The sequence below is a fragment of the Accipiter gentilis genome, chromosome 26 (genome assembly GCF_929443795.1).
Source record: "Accipiter gentilis chromosome 26, bAccGen1.1, whole genome shotgun sequence".
Taxonomy (NCBI): Eukaryota; Metazoa; Chordata; class Aves; order Accipitriformes; family Accipitridae; genus Astur; species Astur gentilis.
The window spans coordinates 22,205,205-22,233,197 of NC_064905.1; the positions used below are offsets into that span (position 1 = coordinate 22,205,205).

Below are 27,993 nucleotides of genomic sequence, written 5' to 3' on the forward strand. Positions count from 1 at the left end.
TAAGCCTAGAACTGGAAGTACTGTTTTTCTTTCTTTCTTTTTTAACTATTGTGTGTAGAAATCACCCAGAGTGATGAAAGTTCCCATGTGGCTTTTTAGCTGAAATCTTCTGTCCAAAATCCAACTTAGATATTTTTTTTCTTCCCAGAATTACTCCTTCAATTTCTGCTACTTTCAATTGCTATTTCTCTGAGTGCCTTGAAGTTTTGCACGGTGTTGCTAAATGCTGATAAACAGCTTCAACATTTCTCATTATGCGTGGGCAATTTGATTCGTATTTATAGCTTGTGTATTCACACTGCAAGATGTACGGTGATATATATACATACCACTGCTACTACAGACCTAGCAGAATACTACCCTTTCTTTCTAACGCTCATTGCTGCTTCTTTTAAGACACCTTTTTTTAGCACCCACAGGATTTGATGAAGTCAGTTGTCCCATGATTTCCTGAAGGCATAAATGCTAATGTAGCACTTTGTCATAAGGAGTGACCTCAAACCTGTGAATGATGTCACATCATTAGTATATCGGGTTTAAGCATAGCTCTGCCGTGACTTTTGGAACATACACTTTAAGCTCAGGCTAAATTTTCCCCTAGCTGTATTGAAGGTTATGTGGGCATCTGTTAAAAGTGGAACATGCTTCATCCTCCCCCCTTTGACAGATGCTGCTTTTCTTTTCTGTCAGAACTGTAGCTGCTCTTCAAATGAGCTGCGTTGGTTCTGCAGCTGAATAGGTGAGACCTTCGCATAGTCCTGACACATATTTTACATTTAGGTCACCAGTGTGTTTGGCCCAGATTTTCAAGTTTCGCTCTTCTCAGGCTGCATTTTGATGGATTTGGCCAATGGTTTGTATTTAGCTGGGAAGCATTATGTGATGCTTTTACTACTGAAGTCATTTCATCAAAGGAAATTATATTGTGTTCCAGTAAAATGATTGGAACATCCTGTGTAAAGAAATAAAAGCAGGTGTTGAGTTTCTTTCATTTATTATTTGAAAAGTGCAGATGCATTTCTAAAGCTGTTTTGATTAAAATTCTGAGGTTTTTGTTCTTTTCAAAGGGCAATTCTGATTATAATTTTTCAAAAAGACTTAGAGCTTGAATATCTCTGTATTCACTAATCACATGGTATCCATGTCAGAATGCTTCACAGAAGCTTGTCAGGAATCACAATTTTTTATAAGACTCCCATGTCACCACGCCATTCCCTAAGCGCTGGCACATCAGACTTACTATGTTGTCTCCACTCGCCCCTGAAAAATTCTGCCCAGGTGGTCTTTATCCCCCTGCCTTGGCGGTTTGGATCTTTACCATGCTGCGTGATCACAAATGGCTTTGGTGCTTGTTTGAACAAGATTAGTTTTTACTGGGGAGAGTGAATTGATTCTTCAAGCCCTGCCAATATGGCATCACTGGATTTATGAAAGCTGATTTAAATATTATTACAGCATATTAACTAACATTAATAACTAAAATATCTGAAAAAGCTGATGCAATGCTCCTTGCTTTGAACCGGGGCAGCACTAATGAGTACCTAACGGGGCCCTACAAGAAAGCAGGAGAGGGGCTTTTTACAAGGGCACGTAGTGATAGGACGAGGGGTAATGGTTTCAAACTGAAAGAGGGTAGATTTAGATTAGATGTAAGGAAGAAGTTCTTTACTGCGAGGGTGGTGAGACACTGGACCAGGTTGCCCAGAAAGGCTGTGGATGCCCCATCCCTGGAAGTGTTCAAGGCTGGATGGGGCTTTGAGCAACCTGGTCTGGTGGAAGGTGTCCCTGTCCATGGCAGGGGGGGTGGAACTAGATGAACTTTCAGGTCCCTTCTAACCCAAACCATTCTAGGATTCATTCTATGGTTCTTAAATCCCAAAAGAAGCTATCATTTCATCTGACTGGTCATGTAGATGTTAAAGCCCGTATGCGTTGACTGTACCAGACTCTTAAAAAAGTAACAAAGACATCTAAGTTAACACGTTCCCATATCACACCTTTAAATCCTCCTTGTAAAGGTTATGGAGCACTTGGCGAGTACTTCTTCAGCTAGTCTACCAGAACTGCAAGGGAAGATGCACAATGCTTTGTCTTTTCTCTTTCTGAGACACAATCAGCATTCTCTGTAGTAGTACCAGATTCTGCTGGTTTAAAAATTAGAAATTAGATCTAGAAGTCAGAGACAGAACCTTGGCTCAGGAGCCCAGCGGTTGCTTCAGAATTAAGGAATTGATTAAAGTAAAAATCGAGGGTTTGATTAACTGTTCAACTCTCAGGTTTGAATTTGAAGTCTTTAAGTATAGAAATCGATGATTTTCTGCCCTAGCCCTGAAAGTTGTACGTTTTACATTAGCATGATGTGGTTTTTGGTTTTGTTTTTGTTTGAATTATGGCCATGTTTTTGGAAGAATCTTGCTGAACTATCTGCAGCGTAAGTGCAGTCAGCAAAAACTATCTGCGCGTGGTGACTTCCTCACACAAGGATTTCACTTTAAAGCTTCCCCTCCAGGTTTTGGTTAACGTTTGAGTAAAAGGCTTTATTTTACCGTACCTTGATCATGCTGACCAACCTATTTTTGCCTAGAACTGATGTGTGCTAGACAGAAAGCTGGACTTCCCTGTAACCCCTGCATGACCAGCCGTGAAATCGCTGGTGGGCCACGTCTTGTGGTCGCGATTCGGTGAGCTCTTTAAGCAGCTTCACGGCTTTAATTGCAGCGGGTGTTTTGCCCCGTGCTTATTTAACGTGAGGCAGCTGCTTAACGTCCCGCTGAGCGGAGCGGGCCGGAGTGTGTGTGGGGGGGTCCGATGTACCGACCCGGAGCCCACACCCAGCAGCAGCAGCAGCAGCAGCCCGCACCGCCAGTCCCGCAGCCCCGCTCCCGTGCAGCTCTCCTCCTCCTCCTCCTCCTCCTCCTCCTCCCGCAGCGCTTGACCCGGGAAGAGCAGCCGGGCCGATCCTGCGCGATCGCCGCCGCGGACGCGAGGTGGCGGTGCCGCCGCGGCCACGGGGCGCGGGCAGCGCGGGGCGGGCGCGTAGCCGCTCTCCCCCCCCCCCCCCCGCCCCGTTAACGACCCGACAGATAAAGTCGGTGCGGGGGTCCCACCTCCTCCCTCGGCGGATCGCCTCGCTGCCGGCTCCTGCCCTTGCCGGGTCGCCGCTGGGGAGATGAGGAGCGCCAGCAGCGGGATAAAATCGCGGTCCTGCCTGAAAGCCACGGGCGTGCGTGCCGGCAGCCCCCACCCGCCGGGCGCTCCCGCCCTGCCCGCCCGCGTCGCCGGCTGAGCCCGCCGCCGTTGTCCGCGGGGAGCCGGGAGAGGCCCCGTTTGGGCGGGCGGGCGGGCGGGCAGCGGCCGGGCGCTGCCGGCCGGCGGGGGACGGCGAGGAGCGGAGCGGGGAGGAACTTTTCCCCCCGACCCGAGCCGGGCGGGCTGCGGCCCCTCCCGCAGCCCCCCCGGCAGCGGCCCCGGTGCTGCCGCTGGTCCGGTCCCGGCCCGGGGCGCCCATCCCGGCCCGACTCCTTTAAGATGATGCAATCGGCATCGCCCTCCGCGCTCCCCTCCCCGCGCCGCTGAGCAGAGCCGCGCAGCGCGGCGCAGGGGCGCGGGAGCGGCCCCACGGCCCGGCCCGGCCCGGCCCGGCGGGGCGGAGCGGAGCGGAGCGGGGCGGCCCCGCAGCGGCCCGGCCCCGGCCCCGGCCCCGGTCCCGGCCCCGGTCCCGGCGGGGACATGGGCGCGCCGCCGGCCGCGCTGCCCGGCTGGCTGCCGCCGCGGGAGCCGCCGGAGCCCGGCAGCCCTTAGCGCAGGCTGCGGGGTTTCTGCAAGTCATCTGAGCCAGCCGAAACGGCGCGCCCCCCGCGCTGCCCTGCCCGCCCTCACGGAGCCCGGCCGGATTCATTCGGGGGGGTTGTTGCGGCTTTTTTTTGGGTTTGTTTTCCTCCTTCTCCCCCACCGCGCTGTGTGTGTTGGTTTCTCTCGTCACCTGCCACGGTTAACTTTCCTGTGACTCGGTTTAACTCTTGAGATCTACGCGGATGTTGCTCCGAGCACTTCTCTTTTGCCTTTGCTGTCCCTTGCTGGGATCGGATTTCATACGAACTGGACTCTGTGTGCCTGTATGCGTGTTCCGAGTGTCTTGAAATTTGCTTTCCTTTACAAGAGCTATGCATTAATTGTAACCAAGGTAAGGCTGGCTGTTCTTGTTCCCTCATGTGCATGTCTAAATTAGGTGTTTCTTTAAAGATGAAGTGTGTATTTTCTTTTAAACGGTGGAGTCGTATGTAGTCCTTCCATTGATTGGTACTTGTGAAAAAGAAGCGTAGAACTTGCAAAAAAATAGACCTATTTAGCAGGAGATCTAGCTCGGCTTTCTAAACTGATCTGCTTTTCTCTGTTGCAGCTTCTGTGATGCTTAAAAGAATAATTTGTGTCTTATTTTGTTTTCCCTTTCGACAGCCCCGTGAATGACCATAGGCTTGGCTTGACCTTGATTTTGATGGCTTTGTTGGAAGATCTAATGATGTGATTGCATTTCATGAAGCGATTGCTCTCCAGCCCCTCTGACTTAGGGTATAAGCCACTTCTGCCACACTGTCGCTCATGGACAGTTCAGATTTCTTTTAAGCAAACCGTTTGGCTATTTTTCTTTTCTCACTTCCCTTTCCCCCCCTGTTTCTCCTTAATGTTGGGAGCCTTATTCTACACTTCGGTGTGATTGATAGTCCTGCTGCTTCGTGCTGCTGTTTTAAAGTACAATGGCTCTAAGTGGCAACTGCAGGACTTACCTTCCTTCTCGAGAGCAGGGGACTGGGCTGCACTCCTTCCCGGAGGTAGTGGAGCTAAACGTGGGCGGCCAGGTTTACTTCACTCGCCACTCCACCTTGGTTGGCACCCCTCACTCCCTGCTGTGGAAAATGTTCACCCCAAAGAGAGAGACAGCCAACGATCTGGCCAAGGACTCCAAGGGAAGATTCTTCATCGACAGAGATGGTTTCCTCTTCCGCTATATTCTGGACTATCTCAGGGACAAGCAAGTGGTTCTGCCTGACCACTTCCCAGAGAAGGGAAGGCTCAAGAGGGAGGCTGAGTACTTCCAGCTCCCGGACTTGGTCAAACTCCTGACTCCTGATGACAACAAGCAAAGCCCCGATGATTATTGCCACAGTGACTACGAAGAGGTCTCCCAAGGCAGTGACACGAGAATATGCCCACCCTCATCGCTCTTACCGCCTGATCGGAAGTGGGGATTCATTACCATCGGGTACCGGGGGTCGTGCACTATTGGCAGGGAGAGCCAAGCAGATGCCAAATTCAGGAGGGTCCCAAGGATTTTGGTTTGTGGAAGGATTGCTCTGGTCAAAGAGGTCTTTGGAGAAAGTTTGAATGAAAGCAGAGACCCAGACAGGGCTCCAGAAAGGTACACCTCCAGGTTTTATCTCAAGTTCAAGCACCTAGAGAGGGCTTTCGACATGTTGTCCGAGTGTGGATTCCACATGGTGGCCTGTAACTCCTCGGTGACGGCTTCCTTTGTCAACCAGTACACAGACGACAAGGTCTGGTCCAGCTACACTGAATATGTCTTCTACCGTAAGTACAAGACGCTTCTGAGGGCACTGCAACTACCTGTTTTAAGCTGCTCTCTTCCGTTGCCTGTACAATTCTCAAAGCACAAAGAGCGCAAATTTCCTCGTGTCTGCCGCCGACTAAGGCTTTCTTTAGATCCGGGGGGATACGGTTCAGCTGAAGCTTTCAAAACGTAAAGCAAGGCTGAACTCAATGGCTTGGTCTTGGCTAGGTGGCAGCACAGACTGCCAAAAGCTGCCCATCCCCGTGGCTGGAGGATGCCGATGTCTCTGGCTGTGTACATCAGCCGTCTGACTGCCTTGCACGCTTCCCGAGTACGTGCGGGATGCGATATAAGCCTTGCAAACACACTGCAGATTTAATTACAGAAAATCTTCAAATGGGATTCAATTTGCAAAGGTAATAGCTGCTTGATAATAGTCAAGCACAGTCAGCCAAGCCATCTGTCAACAAACCTGACACACTTACACGCAGGGAAGGGAAAACAAAATCCTGTCCCTCTGGCTGCTTTTCAACAGGGGGTCTGCTCGGAGCCAGCTGATGTGCTCTGAAATGAGGGCTCAGAGCAGAGAGAGGCAAGTTGCTGTGCCTTGTTATGCAACATGCCTATGAAAAACAAACTACCCTCATAATGAGAAGAATCTGCCCTGCTTACCGCAATCACATCGGATCACATACTGTTGTGGTAATTTTAGCTGATAGCTCTAGCAAGCTCATTAACTTTCTAAGCTGATATTCAGGTAGAGGCACCGTTACCAATGGTAACACAAGGGTAATTTTGATTCTATAATTCTGTATCAGAAAATCATTCCACAACTGCTGTGCTTAAAAATTTGAGAGGTTCGTGAGGCTGTTTTCCTCCATTTTCATTTCAAAAGGGTGAAGGATGGAACATTTCCCCAGTCCATTTGTAGAAATGGGCTTTAGCCAGCTGCTGCTTTGGGCAGTAGGGTTTAGAGCAGGATGATGCTTTGCTGGCAGACCTGCTGCGCTGTGTGCGGTGCTTACAGTTAGCAGGCTCAGTAGCGTGGAGAGCTGACAAAAGTTTTAGATGAAAGATGTATCGGGAAGTGAATAGTTTGTGTGTAATACTAGATTCAGCGCCATCTACTCTTGTGTCTGGGCTCAACAGGCAGCCCTAATCTGCTTATGTAATGATGCCTAAGTCAGCATCCTGAAAAGCCATCTGTATTTTTGACATGCATAGATTTACTTAAAATTAGTTTTCTAGCTGGATTTCTTAGCAAAATGGTTCTAAGGTCATGGATCCGCTTATATTCCGACAGGGATGGATGATTTCTATTATTAGGCTTCTTCTGTGTGAAATCATAGTGTCTTGTACAAGTTATACAAGGAGAATTAGTGTAGTTATAGGAATGGATTAGAATAAATTCTGTTTGCATTTATATTTAAAATCAGAAAAAAATCTAAGTTCCTTATAGGCACAATGGTTTCCTAATTGAAGAGAGGATGAACGTAGCTTTTGCATGAATTAGCAAACACAGACTCCTGATTTTCATATTACTTAAATTTTACTGTCAAGGATTGCTCATTGCTTCCACATCACTACAGCTAGGGTTAGGTACTGAGATGAGAGGGACCTTAGAAATTTTGGAGAGTGAAACTCTAGAGTAGGTGCCACAAAATCTTCTCTCGTCAGTGCAGGAAAAGCCCAGTCCAATGAAAGTTCTGGGAAAGACTCTTACCCAGTTCAACAGGCTTTGCATTTGGCTCGTATCAGTTTTGTGGATTTTTGACACTGATACGGTTTCAGAGATGGGTTTTTCAAAGGGTCCTTCCCTAGGTAAAAGCTAAAGCAGCGACCGTGATGCCAAACCACTCTCCTCTATCCCAATCCGAATCGTTCTCTTAGGCTCTGTGCCGTTTGCTGCTTGCTGCGATCGAGCCGCTGGTGGGCTGCAGAGGTTCTCTGGCCGCGTGCTTGGGGTCTGGCTACAGCCAGTCGACCTGAGAGCAGGCACGGTATCTACAGAATTCATCTGGAGCAAAAGAACTGCCGTCCCAAATTTCACTAACTCATTTCATTTGAAACTTTGAGGACCAATAAAATTGACATCTGGCTTTCCAGTGGAGCATTACAACTTCTCTGCAGCTGCTTAGCCATAATTATTTAATTAGAAGCTGCCAACTGTGTCTATATAAGCATTAATTCATCAAGCCGTTGTGATCAGGTTAACGGGCCTAAACATGGGAGGTGTCTAATACAACTGGTTAGGTAGATGCAGAGGTGGTCTTTGCAGAGCTGCTTAGTAGATCCTGTGAAATGCACAGTTGGGGGGACTCTTCAGAGCTGGAAAGGATGCTTATTTCCAAAGGAGGAAGGATAGAGGGAGGAATATTTTTTTTGATACACCAAATACATTGTGTACTCCAAATACTGCTCAGAAGGTAAATGCCTGTGGTTGGCAGGAAGATAAAGAACATTCTTCCTGTGCAAATCCTTTTGAAAGTAGATCAGCTGGACCGAAGAGGGTGTAAACTGCACACCTACTCACATGGGTACAGTGTGTGCTGTTAACAGAATTGCACCATTAATATTGTATGACATTTTCTCCCCTTGTTCAAATTCAGGTGCTATTAAGGCTAATGGGAGATTCATGTTCTCTGTGGAGGAGGTTTTCCCGAAATGCAGGGCATGCAGAAAGCGTCCAGTACAGCAAACCTGCAGCTGCTTTGCTGAGTGGGTGGCAAGATGGGCTGCGAAGCCGGCACTTGGGATGACAGTGCAATCCTCGGAGCACAGCTGGGCTCCACTCCAGTTTCAAATAGACCGATGCAAAGGAAGGTTTGGAGACAGACTGTGTTAATACGTTAGAGCCATAATTAAACGGTTCTTTGAAACGCAGTTCCTGCGTGGTGGGTAGGCAGGAGTCACAGCCTGGCTCCTGCTCACAGGTGGAGGATGAGTTGAGGAAAGGAGGTGAGGTTCTGCTCAGGCATTTTCTCTCCATCCAGTTTCTCTTACGTCAAAGACGTTTACTTACATTTTATACCGGCTAAGGTTGGATTTCTGACTTGAACCATTTTGTGGGTTCCATCCCCCTGTTGTTTTGATGATCTCTCTTAAAGTAAAACCTCATCTCCAAACGCTCTCATTTTTGAAGAGGGTGATAGCCTGTGCTTGGATCTTAATTTTTAAATGTTTTCAACCTTTATGATGGGATGAATCAAAAATGTGCACTTGGAACATCTGGTAAATGTTGTGGTGGGGGTGAGGGGTGTTAAACCATATGGGCTGGCTCAGCCTTTTGTAGCCTGGCCCCATTCCTGACTTCACAGCGGCAGCAGCACGCTCTTTTTCACCACCTCCAATAACTTACAAACCAGCTCTTTTTGCCTCGCTCCAATCTTGCAGCATTGCCAGGACTGAGGGTGACAGTCCTGCACGTGGATGTTGTGATTGCCAGAAGAGCGAAATAACAGGTTGGAAACGGAGAAGGCTTTAGCTTCAGATCAGCGACATGGCAGGCTGCATGCGTGTGTCTGCCGAGCAGCTAGGAACCGAGTGACATGGCAGTGGGATGGGCTGGGGAGAAATATTGCTGTCTGCATATTGCTCTTGCCCCCAAAACCCTGATGCCACATCCCTTCTCTCTCTGCTTGTCAGTGGCTGAGACTGCAGTAGGCTCTGAGAACTGTTCACAGTACAGGGGGGGAGATCTTAACTCTAATATATCACATCAAACCCTTTGCTTTTGCTCTCGTGGCTCCCAGCACAGCTGTGGGTAGCACCAACAAGGAGCACAGTTGGCACCACAACAAGCAGGTTGCCCTCTGCTCAGCTGGAGCAATAAAGCGGGGGCAGACGAGAGCTACTAGGCAAAAAGGAGCAAATATAGAAGAAGTACAGATGGAGGAAAAGGAGAGAAAATTCACACACAATCTGGAGAGAAAGAACTAGGGAAAAGATGTGGGTACTGACAACTACACCAAGACATGGTGAGGGATAATTCGTTAGATACGTCAAGCCTTCAGTTTAACCCAAATGTTTTCCTGCAACAAGCAGGTGGAGAGGGGTTGACATATGCTCCTTCAAGTTCACTAGCAGAAAAGAATATGGGGATTTAGACAGATGGCTGTCCCTGCCCTTCCTCAGGCCGTGCTTCAAAGTCTGAGCAAGCATGAGAAAATCAGGACAGTGGCCTGATTTGCTTAAGCCTTGCCTTGCCCTGGCCAGTTCACATCTGCACATGCGGAGCAGCTCAAGCACCTGCAGATGTTCAAAGATGTGAGACACTCCTGGCACTGTAGCTCTGAAAGCCAAAAATTAATTAACAAGGCTCTTGCTCCTGAAGGACATGTGCTGCCTCTACTTGCTCTAGGGACAGTTGTACATTTTGGCCTTCTCACCTTACTCTTTCAAGAAGATGCAGGCTGGGTGTGCTTTTCACTTGCTAGAATATCACCAATTCCCCCTCTCTTTAAACTGATACCGTTCTATGTTCTAGTAGTTGGTTCTGTCTAGTTTTAAATCAGTGAAGATCAAAATGTCCCAAAAGATAACAAGGTCTAATCCAATGAATAATGCAAGCTTCCTCTCCTGTTGACAAGAGATGTTTCTGTTTCCAGGTAATTATTGTCATCATCAGTGAGTCTGGTCCGTCTTGCCAAACAAAATTCTCTCTCAGAAGGATGCTCATCTGCAGGCGGTAGGGCTGTAGTCAGCCAAGTCTGCTAGCATATTCATGTCAGAAGGACCTCGCTCTGGGCTTTTTTGGTCAGACTTGAGTGATGGTTGATTGTTTCCTAGTTTGTCATGGCAGACCGAAAAGCCTGTAGATTTTGTTGGTTTGATAAGAGTTATTCCATAGATGAAAAATGCTATCATTTATTAGAAACCAATAGTGTCAAATCTGACTGTTAGATCAGTCTAAAACTCTCCAGCTTAACGGATAACTGAAGTAAAAATTGGTAAAAATGTTGGTTGGATATAGGACTCAGAGTTCATTCTAACAATGTACGGATAGTGATGTTCAGGAACTGGCAAGGATGGTTTTTGGGTACTGGCCTTTGCCTCTACTCAGGTTTCACGGCACGGCTGGTTGTTTCATAGCCCTTTGGTTATGATCTTCATCGACTTGAGCGTTTGAGATAGATGTTTAGCATGATTATACAGGTCTGTTACCTTGCTGCTCCAAAATACCACCGGGCAATGCAAATCCTCCCGCTGTCACCTGCGCAGCCGCTAGGCAGATTTCCTGCAAAGCAAAGTCCCTGTCCCTCTGTCCCGTGTCCAGGGTGGCCTCCGCAGGGGAAGGGGGTTTGTCAGTTCAAGAGATAAAACCAGCACTGCCCAAAGAAGTTGTTGAGTGGGTTTCAATCTGGTGTTTGCATCCCTCTTTTTCCAAGCTGTCAGGAGCGCTGTGTGTGCTTCGTGCGGTGCAGGTATTGGGGAGGCAGTGGAAATATTTGCGCAGGGTTCGGTGAAGTGAGGGCCCGGCCACGGGCGCAGGCTGCGGTCGCGTCCCCGCTGCGCCCAGCCACCCCTTCTGCTGCGGCAGGACCAACAGGTACGGGCTGGAGGCACAACCTCACCTGTCAGGCTTGCGTGCCTGCTGCTGCTCTGCGATCCAGAAACAGACTGTCATGACTAAAGGATTAACCAGGGAGGGCTGGCACTTAGAGGGGGAAAGAAAAAAAAAATCGATGTATTTTAAACTGCAGTCTTGAGCTGGATGTTTTCCAGGAGCAGTGCAGACGAGGTCCCAGAGCACCGTTTCGGTAGACTGATCAGAGGAGGGGTTTGCTGTAATAAAAGTAGACGTGTGCCAGTGAGATATTCCCCCACGGGTGTCCCAGGGAGGTGTGGAAACAGGGAATGCCTGGTCTGTTGCCCTGGGACAGGAGAATTACAAGTGGAAGTGACCCAGTGTCCCTGGGCTGCTCTCTGCGGAGCGGCATGGAATGGCTCCCACCAGGCGGTTTTCTGCAGCTTTGTTCAGCCTGGTGAGGTCTGTCCTTTCTAAAATTCGCTGAAATGTAGTTGTGGTTCCTATGAAAACAAAATCTGAAAGAGCAAAGGAGTGTAAATAAGAAAACACAACACAGATATTTGCCATTCAATGAATATCAGCAACATATTGTACACACAGACAAACACTTCCTTGCAGCAGGTTGGGTTTTTTTTCTTTCCAGCCATCCTGGATTTGTTTAAATTTGTAACCACAACATTTTCTCAGTTTCTCCTCCTTTTTTTTCAGCTTTTCAAGTTCAAGGCTAACATACAGTAAATACAGAGACAAGAAGCAAAATCTAAATTATGTCTTTGCAAAGAGCAAGAATAACCTTTTATGAAACTTGCTCAAAACCGTATTTTTTGTAAAGGAAGAAAATAGACTGAAGCGAGTTAGACTTGGAGGAATTGCTTGAACTTGCCACTGAAGTGTAATGGCGAATGAGGTGGCCAGTCCAAAGGATCCTGCTCGAGTGATTTTCCCCGCTACTTTCAGAAGGCGTGCTCAAGTTAATACTGGAATAGCAAAACACTGCTGCCCTTATTATGCCGCCTAATGTTAACCCAAGTGTTTAAGGAACATTGGAGCTCGAGCTTCAAATCTGATGGTGTAAGGGAGCATGTTATTTTGATCATTTGGGAAGTGCTGAACACCTGCAATGCCTCTTAAGTCCACAAAGATTCAGGTCTAAATATGAATATGCGATATAAAAGTTTAGCGCATAAGATAACATCTCCCTTCACTGGTCCAGTGTAGGAAGCTGGTATTTATTTCTGTGCTAATGGCCCTTACTAAGGCTTTCCTAAGAGCTTTGGACTTTTCTTTTGCAATGAGTGACCCTCGGTTTTACCTCTGCTTGTAGGATCTGGGTAAATAAAATAGAGAACAAACAGCAGTATACTGGGCATCAGAGTACTGTGTAGGCTGTTTTCCATAGTCTTCCCAAATTAGCTTGTTATATTAGTTTTCTAATAATGTTTAAAAGAAAGCGAGAAGTGTAGAATTGTGCAAATACTTTTTACATTTCAATAGCTGGGTATAACCTCTGTTGAAATACCCATAAATATAAACTGTTCAATTAGAGTGTGACCCTGTTGACCACTTTCTATTGACTATCAGTTGTGTAAAGTGTGTTTCCATCCATAAGCCCAGTGTTGGTGTGAGCACTCTGCAGCTGTAATAACTGGTTGGACTTAGGAAGCTGGTTCATAAATCACTACTGTTAAAAATTTTCCAGTGCTTCTTCTGAATCTACTAACAAAGTGATTAGCGATTTCTAGGAGCTCATTGATTAGCTACTAAGGTGGCTAAAAAAATTCCTCTACCGAAAATATAGTGAAGAAAACCTTGGCCATGCTGGTTTGCAATCCATCCTGAAAACCTCAAAAACAAACTCCTTCAAGTCTGCATGTGAAAATCTCTGTAGCTGTGCTCCGGACATGGGGCTCTGGAGTTTGTTGAAAAAAGACTACAACATCCCCAAACCTTTAATTTCAAGCAGGAAAATGAACCCGAGTTTTGGTGTGCGCTTCTAGAAGAACAGAATTACGTTGGAGGGAACAGCAGCCCGAGGGATGCTCTCCTCCTTGCTCTGAGCTTGGGCCGCAGGTGGGAATGGAGACCCTGGGCTGCTGTTCGGGCATTAGTCTTTGGCCAGGGCCTGCAAGCCAAATTTAAAGAAAAAATTCTCTCTCTGCATATTTTGGAGGAGACTTGTTTGAAGACTTCAGATTGAATTTCCATCAAACTGAATGAGAGTATGTTTTTACAGCAGAATTAAAGCAGGCTGAAATAGAACCCCATGGAACGTGCTGATTTTGACTGAATTTTGCACTTTAAATATTCTCAAAGCCAAAAACTCAGAGCAAAGCTTGAGTGAGCGAAAAGCATGCCATCAGAAAGCTTGAAAAAATGTTTATTTGTGCTCCTACAAAGGGGATTTTACTGAATTTTTCTCAGCTCAGAGTTTTCACTGGTAGTGTGGGAAAGTCCAATGTTTTGTTCCACAAAGGACCAGAAGGATTGCAGAGCGTAATCCCGAGACTGGGAAGTGAAGATGCCTTTTTTGCAAATTTACAATTTGCATGCTCATATGAAAATGTGATTACTGATCATCACTTAAACTAAACATAACACCTGTATCGATAATGGCTGCTTTCATATAAAATTTGAACAGAATATTCTCCTGCAGTGTCATTGCCTTAGTGTGTTGTCATATGGCAAATGAGTGTAGGCTGGGCATCAGAGCAGAAGACTGGGGCTTCTGAAAAACCACGAGATGCTTCACTGAAGATCTAAAACCTCCTTGCTTATAACAAGCAAAAATCAATAAGGAAGAATTTGATTAGTTGCTGGGTTTTTTTAAAGTATGTTGGCTTTGGTTTTCTTCAGTTTACTCTCTTAGTTTTTAGGTGGTCATCAAAGTCAGTACAGGGAGCTGGTCCTCAGGAGGGTACCTGGTTCTTTTCTTTGGGTACAATGTTGCAGCATAATTGTGGGGACAGAAAATTACCACTGTCCTCTTGCAGAATTAAAGCGGGAATTCTGTTTCTGAATTAATGGGCCAATAGTGGTCAGTGGTAATATAATTTTTATGCATAAATATACTATTTATTAAATTATCTATTACCATTATTGTTAATATTTGTTCTCAATGTTATATTTATAGACAGAAGAGTAAATATGAAGAGCTCAGTTTAATGACAGGTCTGCTGAGCCCAGTAGAGCCACACCAGCTACAACAGCTGGAGATCTGGCCAAGCATTTCTGCAGCGCATTATCCCTGTACTGCTTCTTACGCTGACAAAAGTGTATGCTCCCATGTGGTTTGGCTAATTAGAAAGGTTTGCTATGGAAGATATCTCACTGTTTGACATAGCAAATATATTCAATGTATTTTATTTAAGTACAGCTGTGCTTTCTTGAGAGGTCACTATCGGAAACAATGCTGGCAATTTCTTGAAAGTTGGGTTCCTTTTGTCTCATTAATTTGATCGTGACATGCTATAACCTGAGCGCTTTTCTCTGACTGATTTACCTCTTTGTCATTCCTGCCAGTATTGGATAGAATGACTTTCTCTCAATCCTGCCATCACCTCCTAAACCACAAGACTTGTAGGTTAGAGAGCTTTTGTACCCGTGGCTCAAATAAATTCTTGCATTCCCTTGGATGTTGTTTAACCTAAACCACGTGCAGCCCAAGGGTGTCTTCACTTTCCCCAGTGAAGCCACAATTATCAAGATGCAAAAGCTGGGGGAAGAGTAGTTTCTAGGTGTTCTTGATTTCATTCATTTGTGAGCATTGAAGAGAACGAATCCTCTATTCTTTCAAGTCAATGCACTTATATTACATGAGGATTAAAGCATTCCCTTCCTTCAATTTAGAGTCTGCAGACAGAAAGCTAGTCTGCCTTACTTTAAGTAGACAAAGAATATTTAAATAAGGATGCTGATAAAAATGCTTTCACCAGTAAGGATTTGATTAAAGAATCTGCTGCTTTAAAAAGAGTCCTGTAGGTGAAGGCAGAAGTCAAAAGACACCATTTCTTGCAGAGGGATTGAAAAGTTGGTCTGTGGGAAGAATTTCCACAACTCGGTGACATCTGCACTGCTGGGGAGAGACCAGGTCCCACCCTGCTCCTCCGCTGCAGCCCCCAGGTGGGCTTTTTGCTAAGGCCAGTTCACCTCTTCCAACCCAAATGAGGGTGCTTCTGATTTCAGAAGTCCAACGAACATTTTCACGTTATTGCAAAGATGAACATTTAGTAGCAATAGTATTTGTTCTGTGCAGGGGTTTTGATGTCCTTCATGATAGAAATAAATAAATAAAATAACTTCCTTCCCAGAAGGACAGTATTGTCACACTATTTGGACTTAAATAGAAATGGATGTCACAACTAGTTTTTTTCCTGTTTTGTATCTGTTAGTTGGTTTTTTTTTCTTTTTTTTTTTTTTTTTTTTTGCAGAATGGGCAATGAATACAAATGAGTCCACCTCCCATTATAAAAATAAAACAAAATTTCCCAGGTGTGGCATTAGGCAGCACATGGTAGCCTGCATCCCGTTGAGACTGGCAGACCTATTGGAGGTCATTAATAGGGAGAATCAAACCCCGCTCTAACTTACTTCCACTTTTAAATCTTCAAAATACTTGACTTGTACCTAAGAAGCCTCAGTATTTACTTTATAGAGATTTTCTGGGTTTAAGAAGTCAGAATAATCTCTCCTGTGCCAAAACTCGAAGGACTGGAGATGATGATCCATTTGAAACTCTTAATAATTGCATTCTTTCTTCTCCAACAGCAGCCCACGTGTTTCCAGTCAGTCTGGTACAAAGCACGTGGCACATTAGCAGCCAAGTCCTGTTCGTGTGGGCAGGATGACTGATTCGTCTGCCTCTCCCTGGGCATCTCTGCAGTCTCTTTGATTTCAACAGATAAGCCAAGAGATTCAGACCCCCTGTCTGAGGCTGCACTGTTCCCTGGCCATGAGATGTTTTCCATCCCCTTTAACTGGGTGTTGCACACTGTGCCGTGCCCAGATAAGTTTGCTGCAGTAGCACAGAGATTTGAGTTTGTGTATTTGCAATCCAGCAACAACAGCAACAGACTCGGGATCAAACCAAGTCTGGAGGCCAACAAGCCACAGCCACGGCTCCCACAGCATTCATAGCTGCTAGCAGCGGAACTGAATTTTGTTCGTTTGTACATTTCTCTTCCAACTTTTGCTAGTGGCTTTCGTACAAACGGCATCGTACTTGAAGTGCGTCTAAATACATTAACAGATTTTCTTTGCAAGAAGACAGTCAACCTACAGACAGCAAAAGAAGAGCAAACCTTCCCACAAACCGTTTGGGAAGCAGCCTCTGTACTGTGCGCCTGCTCGTGAAAATGCAGCGGAAACCAATCATTTTCTGTATGAAAGCTAAAAGCTACATGGCAGATAGTAAATAAATAATTGCAGGGAAACAGTGCACATAGATTTCTTGGGGAACAGAACTTAATTAAATTTTGTGAACATGCCTACGTAGTTCCATTGATCAGGAAAAAATGGATATGTGCTACGTCTTTAAGTTTTACTCGCTTGACAGTGTTTTGCCTTCCTCCCCTCCCGCAGTTTCATTTGCTTTATATCCTGCAGTGGTAAGGGAACACATTTCTGTTTTTCTTTCTTGAAGAAATTGATCCTAAGAAGCACAGGACATGATGTATGGTTTGTAACTCTACAATATTGCTAAGCAAAAAAAAAAAAAATCACTGAAGAAGGCTGGGCAGATATTATATTAATTTCCATTTTAAAATAGATTTTTTCCCACTAGGACCAATAAAAAATATGCAAACGCTTTCAACAGCCTCTCTAGTAATAATTAGTTAAAAGATGGCATAAATCTCGCTAGGCTAATTTAGCAAGGTAGGTTTTTTTAGCCATTGAATTAAAACTCATCCCTGAATTCACCATACCAACCCCTCTGGCTCTTTCTGGGATCTCAGCGTCTCCTCTTTGGTCCATCGCAGAGACAAATAGAAGTAACAGAGATGACCGTGGCTGATGCCTGGTGCAAGTGCAGAAGGACCAGACCAGACAGGCCAGCCCACCGCCGTGGCCCGAGGAAGGGCGCTGGGGTGGCGCCAGGGGACTTGAACCTCATCACGGCGGTGATGGATCTCTCTTCTGGAAGGGCTTCGTGGGGGCTGCCAGCTCTGCAGTACAGCAAGCGCGCTGCATTGTAGAGAACAAAATATATTCCACGAGAACCCAGAGAATTTTTTCTGTTTATTTTTTAGTCTTCAGATGTCCTACTGCAACCGCCTTTTTCTGTTAGGGCTGTGAGGGCAGCTCCCAGAGGTCACTGATGGCCCGGGCCTGTTTCCCCCACCCTGGGGTGAGCAGTAAGCACCCAGCTTCATTTTGCTCCAAGTTGGCTGCTTTTCATTCCCCGTCTCATTAAAGTACGGCAGCAAGTTGTTTGGTAAATGAGGAGGCTGCTGTCCTTGCTAGCATAATTGTGATTTGGCATATTGGTACAGTATTAAAATTCCAATTGAACAGATGGTGTCAGGATTTTAACTTATGCTTATGAGATGCAGATGGTCCAAGGAGTGAACTTGTACACTAGTTATTTTTATTTTGAACAGGTTAAGAACAAATTACTTTTTGACTATTGTTATTATTGCTCTACTTGTCATTTTTCTTTCCCTGTGTGCGTGTGCATACATGAATGTGTGTGTCTGTGCACATGTGCCAGTCTTCTCAGAATCTCTTTTCCTTGTAACTTTAGACTGAAAACAGCCCAATTTCTGCCTAAAACTCCTCTTTCTCTCTATTTACTGTTTCCTTCCCGCTGGCCCTTTTATTTCCCCTTAGACCTGTTCCTGCTCCCCTCGAGAGGCGCGGGGAGGAGGACCTGCCTGGCAGGGTTGCAGACCGGAGCTCTGCAGCGGTGCCGGTGCTGAGTGCTCAGCCCAGCCCGCCCCAGGGGAAAGCCGACCTGTCCCTGGGGCGAGCAGGTCCCGTGCTGGGCCCCCGGGGAGGGAGCCGCTCCGAAATCTCCCGTGGCACTGAGTCCTGAGGCAGGGCTGGTGCAGGCGGGGAGTGCTGAATGGGCCATGGACACCTGGTGGGACCGAGGATGCTAGGGCGGGTTTCTAGTCTTGGTTGCACTGGAGTCAATCTGGATTGACCCCACTTTTACGCCAGTAAGGATCTGAGACTTGCTATCTAATGCTGTTGTGAAACACAGGGTTCTGTTTTCATCATAATTTATAAGCTTATTTAATCTTTTGTAGAAAAAAATATCTACTGCTAAAAATTATTAATGTCCACCTGAATGTCTTACACCTTGCAAAGATACCGGTGTTTTGCATAAAGCACCTGCGTACATTTTCCGTACTGTTTCTCCTGCCCCATGTCACATACCCAGGGGAAGGACCTGTGAGCATGTGTCTCAGGCAAGTCTCCTGGGTGCCGACCTTGATTCTGCTTTGGCTTCACGTCTGCTGGGGGCTGCAGTTGGTAGCGTCTCCTCGGAGGGATGAGGCTTGACGTGGCTTGTTGATCTTCCTTCTCGGCAGGAGTGTTTGCTGCGTGCAGCTGGTCACAGGGAAGCTTGAGCCAGTCTGTGGTGTTGGTGTTTAATCTAGAGCTCAGTCCAGAAAGCAGGAGAGTCCCAGTGCCTCCTGCATTTGAAAGAAGCTGTAGGTATTGGAGATCTTTAGATTGGGGAAAACAACATTTCCCAAGGGTGAAATCATTGAGTAAGTGCCTACCCAGCTTACTTCTAACAGGAGAACATATTTCTGAGGTCTGACTGTGACCAGGTGACTGGACCAGCAAAAATAAATCTTAGTCCATTACCTGTCCTTGATGCATTTCACATGTACATCCTGGCAATATCGGCTGCAGGGGAGGTTTCCACGAAAGATGATGCAAACATATGGCATAAGGGCAAAGACGCCAGTTGCAGGTGGAGGTATAATCAGGTTCATTTATTCCTCCCTCGTGCCTGCTGCCATTACTCATTCCTCTCGCATGCAAATGTGCAAATCTCCCTACTGCTCGTTAAAGCCCACAGTGATAGAGAAGACGCTGTTCCCATCCTTAAAACGCAGCGGGTCTGGGAGCACAGTGCTAACGGCGTGGAGGCACTTTCCCACGGCAGGGACCCGGCACCCAGGGACCCCATCTCCCCAAGTCCCCACTCAGGGCCCTCGCTTGCTTTTTTTTTGGTTTCTTGGGAAACTGGTGGAGAGTATGAATGGTTGTGGTGGCGGCTGGGCTGGAGGGTTCGGCGGGGGCTGGCTGGGGGGCTGCAGGGATACTTGGGCAGCCCGCAGACCAGGGTGCTGCTGGAGTGCATCTCCAAAGGCTGCGAGATGTCTCGTCCCCGCGGGGCTGGCGTGGCCCCTCTTGCTTGGGCAGCCGCGTAGATGCAGAAGGGGCTTTTGGGATTCCCTGGAGCGCAAAAAATTGCCCTCCCACCTATTTCTGATAATTAGTATTTTCCATAATTATCCCAATGACATTGACCGAGAAGCCTGTGCCATAGCCAGAGGTGTTTGAGCTAATTTGGTTTTCCTCGGACTACCCAGGAAGGGTAGGCTGTGTGCAGCGCCAGGGCTGCCCAGCACCGCGCTGTTGAGGGGCACGGATCAGCCTCTCCTCTGCTCAGATACTTAAGTACTAATGGGGACAGGGCGAGTGGGGATGAGTAATGAATATTTCATGGGAAAACATTACAACACTGTATACGAGAGTAGCTGACTCCATTGCATCCTCGCAGCTGCCTCCTTGCTTTAGACAATGTATTTTTTCTCTCTGGTTACCTCATGGGGAGTGAAGCAGTGACAGAGAAAAGGCACAATGCACTGATCCAGGCTGCCACCTTCTCCCTCGCAAGCATAAATATTTGAAAGTTTGTGTTGCTGCTTCTGAATGAGGGGATTAAAGAGCTCCGATATATTAACTTCTTGCACTTCATGCTGCGTTTGAAACACTGACTTCAAAACCACAGCCCCTCTGGTCTGTGGGATGGGAAAGGGGTGTCCCTCTGGCCCCAGAGTTTACAGCAGCAATGGCCCCATCTCTCCATGCCCGGTGAAGATTTCCAGGCCGGTGGGGCCTTGGTCCGCCTGCTGGTGGCTGGGTCCTGGCTGCAGGGAGCAGGTTATGGCTTTACACCGTCTCTTTTCCCTGCTGGGAACCGTGGGGTGTGTCCCCCCCGGCACATCCCATGGGACTGAGCATCGGTGTCTGCTCTACTGTGGGGGTTTGCTGCCGCTCTTCTCCATGCGGGTGAAGCTGTTACTAAGCTGTCTGCGGGCACAGCCTGGCACCGGGATGCTTCCTCCTCGCTAACGATGTCCCATGTCCCCTCAGCAGGCATGCACCACGCTCCTGCCTGCTCCCTGCCAGCCGTGTCTGCAGGATTATCATCCCATGCAGATCTTCTCATGCTTCGCTCCACCTGCATCTCGATGGCCTGAAGTCAAACCAGGCCTTGAAGTCAGGATCAGTAAGTCTGGTTAGGTTATACAGCCATAAAACCAAACCTGAATTCCAATATCATATTCCAAGTGTCCACCATGCTGTTTGGTGACATAAACCATCACCTTGGGGAGAGAGAAATTTTCCTGTACCCAAATTTCCTGCACCTGACCCTGCCAGGCTTCTCCACTGCATGGGGAAACCCAGAAAAAATATCAGTGATGAAGACATTTGCAGGTTCTGTGACCTGATTTTGAACACACTCCTAAAAGAAAAAAGTGAAATTTAGTAAGGAAAACATTAGCTAGAATATGTTTGCTCAGCTGTAGTGACAACTTTAGTTACACACTGTATTTTTTGTTTGCAGATGCAGCTTTTACAGAGCCGTGGCTATAGAACAGATTAAATATTGTTTGAAAAAGTGATCAGAGATTTTGTTTGCAATCATGCTGTAGCTCTTCTCTAAATATTGGAAGCATTTTAAATTGGTTTGTATTGATAATGGCATTGTAATGCCTTTTCTTGCTTGTACAGATCCTCAGTGTTTTAATGCGCTTATTCCCAAGGGATGAAGTTACTGAAGAGAACAGATTAAGTTAAACGTTAAAGAATGTTTCGTTAGGGAAAATCATATTTCCTTTAAAACAGCTTTGCGTAAGGTTATTAGGTATTTGATTGTTTGTATTTCTTACGGCTTATGTAAATGGTGTTCATGGCTAGAGCGTGGTTATCGGTTTTCTGACTGCAGTGCTGTAAGTCCAAATGCATAAATATGCATGACCTAAGTCAGGGACACTTCAAGAGCTTTTCGGGAAAGGCTGTTCCCACCGTGTCCCCTCCGTGGGACCAGGGTGGGAGGTCTGTGCTGACAGGGGGGTACCCTGACCTCCACCGTGCATTTCTATGCCCGTTCCCTCCCCTCTCCCTGGCCAGGGTGTGTAGGAGCCAGTTCATGTCATGCCAGGGCTGAGGGGAGGCAAGCTGGAGCCTATGGACTTTAACAGACACTGCATTTTTAATCTAAAGCATTTTCTTTTACTCCTGTCTGAAAATGCAAACCAGGGGATGCCTGTGTGTATGTTGAAGTGCTCATCCAGTTTTTTTTGCCTGTCGTAATACGCTCCATCATCTTCTGCGCTAACTTGGCATGCAGTGACACAGCCACTTTGGAAAGACAGATCAGGTTTGATAAATTCATAAAGACACAGTTTGCCAAAAGCTGTTTGGATGTACAGGAGTCACATTTTTACTGAGCTGTTCTGAACACGTCCACCTGGATATAACCTCATATAAAACAATCCCCTTCTGCAGGACAGGGACACGTCCCATATGTCCCCAAAGGAGACTGAATCCATCTGACGAGCCCTCGCTCATCAGCCCTTAGAGCTGACGTGTACTCACCACAAGGCCCTGAGTAAAAATGCGCAAACCTCTTTGTGACGGTGGGATCAGAAGGATTGCTGTGCCCATTCACTAGCATTGTTAAAATTATTTCAGTGAGACCTTTAAATTATTTTCAGCTTTTGCAGCTGAAGTTTTATTTGGTGTGTATTGCACGCCCTGACAGCAATGTGCCAAATAACGTGTGATTTATTTGACCCTCTCAAATTCACCAGAAATACAGAGCTAGCTTCTACAACAAGGAAAGGCTTCCCTGTGCTTGGAACTGTTGTTAAAATACGGGATGATACAAAACTGTCTTGTTACCGTGTTTTCTCCTCAACATCTTATTACTGGGCATTAAAGACCATCCAGCGTGCTTTCCCTAAGAACACGTCACTGGCTACCAAAATAGGAAATATGATATGGATTAGCAGATCTTTAAAATGACACAGAAGGACCACTTTCATCTGATACCTGTGCTGGATTTATTGACAAGAGCAAGCCGCATGCCCCCGTCACTGGGGTAACAGCCTTTTCCTCCTGGCTGCTTTACCTGGGCAGACCAGGAGAAGAGCAGGAGCCTGGGCTTATAAAACTGGTGGCTTGTGAAGCAGCTGCATTGTCTTTGACGGCATTAAAAAGCCCTCACTAATAACCTAGCTCCAAGATGTAAGCTTACAGGTAGTTCCTGCAACCCCAGGGTCAGCACTTGTACTTATATAAAAAAAAACCAAATTCCCCCGGACCCAGAAGCCCCTGGTCTCTAGACAGGTGGATCAAGATAAACATCAGCTGTCATGAAATGCTCAGAAAAATTGCAGGAGTTGGCAGTGTTGACGCATATGTGATATTCTGTTTATGTTTATTGCAATAAAGAATATGATAAAAATCCCACATATCCAATATCTCAGCTGATCAGAAACTGGCTTATTTGTTCATTTTTATTGACGCTCTGATCTCTGGTGAGAAAATAATTGGCTTAAGCAGCAGAAACCTATTCCATTTAAAATCAGTGACAGCTTTGTTCAGTGGAAGCAGTAGGTGACCCCATACAGAGTAAACAAACAAATATTCTTACTTATGTACCAATTATGTGCTAGATAATTTAAACGCTGAAGTATCCAGTTTGCTTTTCACTAATTATTGTGCTGTCTCCTTGCATATGTCTCCACTTGGCTAACTGCAGTTTTTAAAACTTTTGATTGCACTGTAAAATATCGGCAGGTTTGCAAAGCTGCAAGCTCTCTTAGGAGAGCATATGTGTTTGAGAGCAGCGTGTACGTGTGTATGTAAATTAGAGACCTGTTGTGCACAGGATAGGAATGCTCTGTATTGTAGCAAAGCTCAGACTGGGAGGGGAGGCAGAGGAGTCTGGATCTGAGCTCTTTAGGTCCTCTTTCAGCTCAGACTGCGTTCGCCCTTGCCGTGCGAGAGGCGGGTGACGGCACCGCAGGAGCAGCGGTCCCTCGCGCGTGCCAGCCGCCTCCGAGGAGATGATGAAACAGCCTGAGTCACTGGGTGCAAGCGAAGTTATGTGAACTGAGCGGAGCCTCGTCGGGGAACGAGTTGTCTGCTAAAAATAAGTGTCTTTGTTTCCTAAAGTCATTTATTTTTGATAAATGCCTCAGCCTTGCGTTTGTTTAGCGGTAGGACAGTGTTCCTGTGTTCCACTGGCATTGTCTTAGCTGCAGGTAACTTCTAGGGCCTAAAAGAGCTGATTTTAATCTTAGAACGGCCTCTAAATTCCCCACTCATTGCTAGCGAGGAGCCGGTCTTCATCTATATACTGTAAACAGCCCCTGCTACCACTTGTAGCCCAATTTTTTCTATTTGGCACAGCTGTGGTTTAAAGTCAAGCACGTTTATCTGCAGGGGGTGAGCTCTGGGGAAGGAGTAGAGGGCAGAGCACTGGTGAGGTGTGTGTTGGAGTGTGCAAGGGGTGAAGGTAAGATGGGAACTGTAGTTGGAATGTGGTCTTCTCAGCTGCTTTAAGTATTTATGTGTGAATTTTTGGACTGGTTTATTTTAAAGATAAACTGACCTTGAGGATTTTCTTGTAGAGAGTAGGTTCTGTGTCTGTTTTCATAATCTAGAAACACATAAACTAACTTAATAGAACTTAAACTTCAATGCATGATTTAACTATACGATCAGCTGAGTTATCCTGTATGTTGAATATATTTGGTGCTTAAGTGACACCATAAAGAATGTGTGTAGTGTAGAAACCTAATTTTCTGTGAAGATAATCTGCAGGCATGTACAAATCTTTCATGAGAAAGCCCAAGCTGAAGGAGCCATTTCTTTGCTCCTATTGCAGATGGAAGAAAGAACTTGTTTTCACATTGGCTTAGAGTTTTGCTCTGCTTAGGACCAAGTATGGGATAAAGCTGATAATCAGAAACACGGATTATTTGACTAGCAGTATCATTTTAAGTGCTAGGGATGATTAACGTAAAGAAGATGTGTGCTACTATTCTACTGACTTACAGAAAAATGTCAGCTAGGGATGTTAAAACATCTGTGCAGCCACCAGCTGGTCCCCCCGAACTTGTAGGGCAAGTGCAGTTTTCTTCTGAAGGCTGCAGGATATGGTCTGTATTGTGAGTCTGTCCCTTTGCGGTGGAAGGCTTGGCTGGGCAAGAGGACTGTGATGGTGGGGAGGAGGCTGCTTCTGGGTTCTGCCTCAGTGGGGCATTTCTGTTTGGGGAGAATTGGGGTTTGTGAGGGTTTTTCTCTTTCTTTTTTTGCCTTAGCTTGTCTTTGGCTTTAGCTTTTGTGAAGACTCTTTCTCACTTTCGGAAACTCTACCCAGCCTCTCAGCTTCCTTTTCCCAATAATCTGATGGATGTAAGTGGTACTGGATTGATTAGAGGAGAGGAAGGTTAGCCTGTAACCTGAAGGCATAAATGTAGTAGTACAGCTTAGATACTACAACATGCTCTAAAGAGATAGGGGGAGTCAGAAGAAGGTTAAAATATTCCTTTTATTGAGGAAAACAGGAAAGAAATCATGCTTTTGTCTATCTTCACTTTTGATGTTGCCCTGGTTTCAGCTGGGGTTAAACCATGACAGATGTAGAAGACAAGCTGCTAGTTACTTGACTTGCAGGATGGCTCAAGTGTGACATTACCCACCTAAATTATTTATAAAGCTGTAGTGAGCTCCAGCAAAATGCCCTTTAGAGCTCACGGTCCCTCTGTGGGTCTTTGCCCACCAGGCTCGGGCTTCATCTAAGTGGTCTTGGTCATGATGAGGGATGAGCCACCGGTGATTTGCGCTTCAGCCTTCTCTGCACCAGCCCAGCTCTCACCACTGCCTTTCCACCTTTCCCTGCAAAGCACATCTTCAGTAAGACTCCCCCCCCCCCCTGCTTAACAAAGTCTAACAAGGCTAGGCTGTCTCAAAAAAGTAGTTTTCTTAGAATTGTACTTAGCAATTCGGCAGCTTTCGTTTCCCCCTCAAATGTGAACGTTATTCAGATAACACTGTTCACATGAAAAGATTTCTTGAAATTCTTTAAGTGCACATTAAAATGCAAATCGGTCGTCTTATTAAAGATTTCTGGAACTTCTCTGACAACACATTTAAATGCAAATCACTGAAACGTAGACTCAATATTAAAATCCAAACAATTATTTGATCCACATGCTGAAATGAAAATGGGACCACGTTATATATGTCCATAAAATCAGTGCCATTTTAGCAGCGTACAGGAGGCAGGTCTGCATGGGGCTGGTCTGGCCTTTTGGGGAGCAAGAGGGGCAGGTGGTGTGGTGCTGTGCCAGATGCTGTGTCCAGGGTCACTGAGCTCTTGTGTCCCACCATGGGGATGTCGCAGGGTCAGACTCTTCTTTGAGACAAAAGCTCTTGACATGTATCTGGACTAGTGGAATGAAAAAGCCCAGCTGGAATTTAGGATAAAGTGTCCCTGATGGCACCAAGTCCTCTTTTTGTCCAGTTTAGATGTCAACATAAAAATCTGCACGTGAGGAGCAAAGGCAGGGCACTTGAGCTCTGCCTGTGCAGGTTCAGACTTGTCAATATCCAGGAAATACAAGTGGGAGCATGTGAGGCAGCAGAACAGACTATTAAAATACCCTTAATAAGTAAGAAGCTACAGCTAGATTTTGAATTTTCCCCCAAGTTATGCAGTGTGAGGTTAAAGCTCTACTCCCAACCAAATTGATGGTAATTATTTGATGGAGCTTTAATGGGTGTGCTCCAAGGCCAGCTGTAAAAGCTCTTGGTGTTATGGGATGCAGCTCAGCTGAATGCATCTGATCTGGTTTATTTTAAAGTATGATAATCCATTAGGAACAACAGGCTTTACATATCTTTAAAACTGAATGAGGACTTTTTTTCTTTTGCTCTGTTGTGCTTATAAAGTTCCTTCAGAAAGACTTGAGAGGAGCAAAAGGTGCTTTTCCACCACTCTTTCTTTTTTTCCTCTCTCCGAATTTAGCTGCTTCCCCTTAGACTTGGCTTTCACTGTTAAGGAATTTGGAGCAGCGGAGCGAGTGCCTTCTCCAGCAGTGTGAGAGGTGGAGTTGGTGCTGTGATTGCAAAGTGCTGTCCACTACACTAAGGAAAATGGTTCTCTTTTTATTTCCAGTTTCTTTCAGTCCTTAAACTGTCAACTTGGAATATGGCAGTTTTGTTTGAAAACGTTGCCTCTTATTTTTAAGATAATGTTGTTTGGAGGACACTAATGATATTGAGGTATGCCAGGAATTTAGGACCAATATATTTGGGAAAAATACTGCCTGAAGTGCGGGCTTAGCAAAGCTCTGGGAGTGTGAGCTGGAGGCTGCTGTGGGGCAGAGCCAGCCTGGCTGCAGAGTGGAGGGCAATACGGTCTCTTGCTGGGTTGTATCCTGCTGGTATTGCTGCCGTGCACAAGCGGACGCGGTTTAACTGTGACTTAGTACAGCAAGTGCAACGGAGTGAGGTCCTGGTGAAGTGGGGCCGTGCCTTGAGGGACACTGAGTGTCTGCAGAGCGTCCAGGAAAGCAGCGTGTGCTCCATCCACGCTCCTCGCTGCCAGCCCTGGTGCTCTACTGAGGTGACTTTCTTGGTCTGATGTCGGCATACAGGCTTCCCTTCCGAAATCTTCCAAAAGGAGATGCATGCTTGCTTGAGCCCGTGGCTGGATCACCCTGGGGGTGTCACGTCCTCACCCCAGCGCTCCCTGTAGCTTGCTGCAGGGGGGAGTCGGTGTGTGAAACCTGCTGCCTGCTTGCTGTGATAGACTCTGTGCCAAGCTGGTGGCAAATGGGTCTCGGCCCTCCGTGAAAATGAGCAACGCGATGGCAGGAAGAGTGTAAGAGTTGCGCTGCGTGAGGAGTCAGAATGAAGGTGTAGATAGAAATGCTTACGTGGCTCCTTGTGGTGCAGCATCGGACAAACCCCGGGTGTGACAGATGCAACTGTTGGCTTATAAGCTGATTGCTTTTGGTTTGCTCAAAACTCCGTGTTATTAATTGCTGCTGTCTGTTTTGTGAGTGTGGCTTTGCTGTGTGCAATCCTGCACCAGGAATGGTTCATAAGCTGGATGCTGTGACTTCTCACATGGTGTTCATCCAGCTCCTTGGCTGGAGGCAGCGTGTTCCCGTAGCAGATATACAAAACATGGGCGTCAAAAACGTGAAAGATTAGCCAACTTCTAGCATGGATTTGCTGAATGTGGAAGTTCCATGGATGTTTTCATCAGTACCAGTCATGGCTCATGAAGGATCCCGTGTGTCATGAAAAGGAACAGAAGTGTGTTGACTCTTGAGCTGTATATTCAGAAATAGTTGGAAGTATTTGCATTATTCAGCTTCAGACAGGCTGAAGGGAGAGAGGACAGTGCAGGATTGCTCCCATCTTAATTGGTCATGTCAGTTTTTATTAAAGGCTGATGTATAGCTGACATACGAAGTTTCCCCAAAAGAAAAGGTAGACTCTTTTCTCTCATGAGTTGGATATCCCACAAACAACCTTTGCCAACACCAAGGCTTTGTTTATTTAGGTATTTGTATTTGAGGCATCTGAAGCTCTGCTGTTGTTTGGATCTTTTATGTTATTTCAT

General features: G+C 46.3%; 1 protein-coding gene across 1 annotated transcript in view; it reads left to right on the forward strand.

Annotated features, from left to right (window-relative positions):
* Window positions 1-3,960: 3,960 nt before the first annotated feature.
* The window catches only part of KCTD16 (potassium channel tetramerization domain containing 16), an 80,977-nt gene continuing 56,944 nt past the window's right edge, over window positions 3,961-27,993 (forward strand). The window contains exons 1-2 of the mRNA XM_049830008.1: window positions 3,961-4,183; window positions 4,456-5,586. Coding sequence (XP_049685965.1) covers window positions 4,755-5,586 — 832 coding nt within the window. The 5' untranslated portion in view covers window positions 3,961-4,183; window positions 4,456-4,754. The remainder of the gene's footprint in view (window positions 4,184-4,455; window positions 5,587-27,993) is intronic.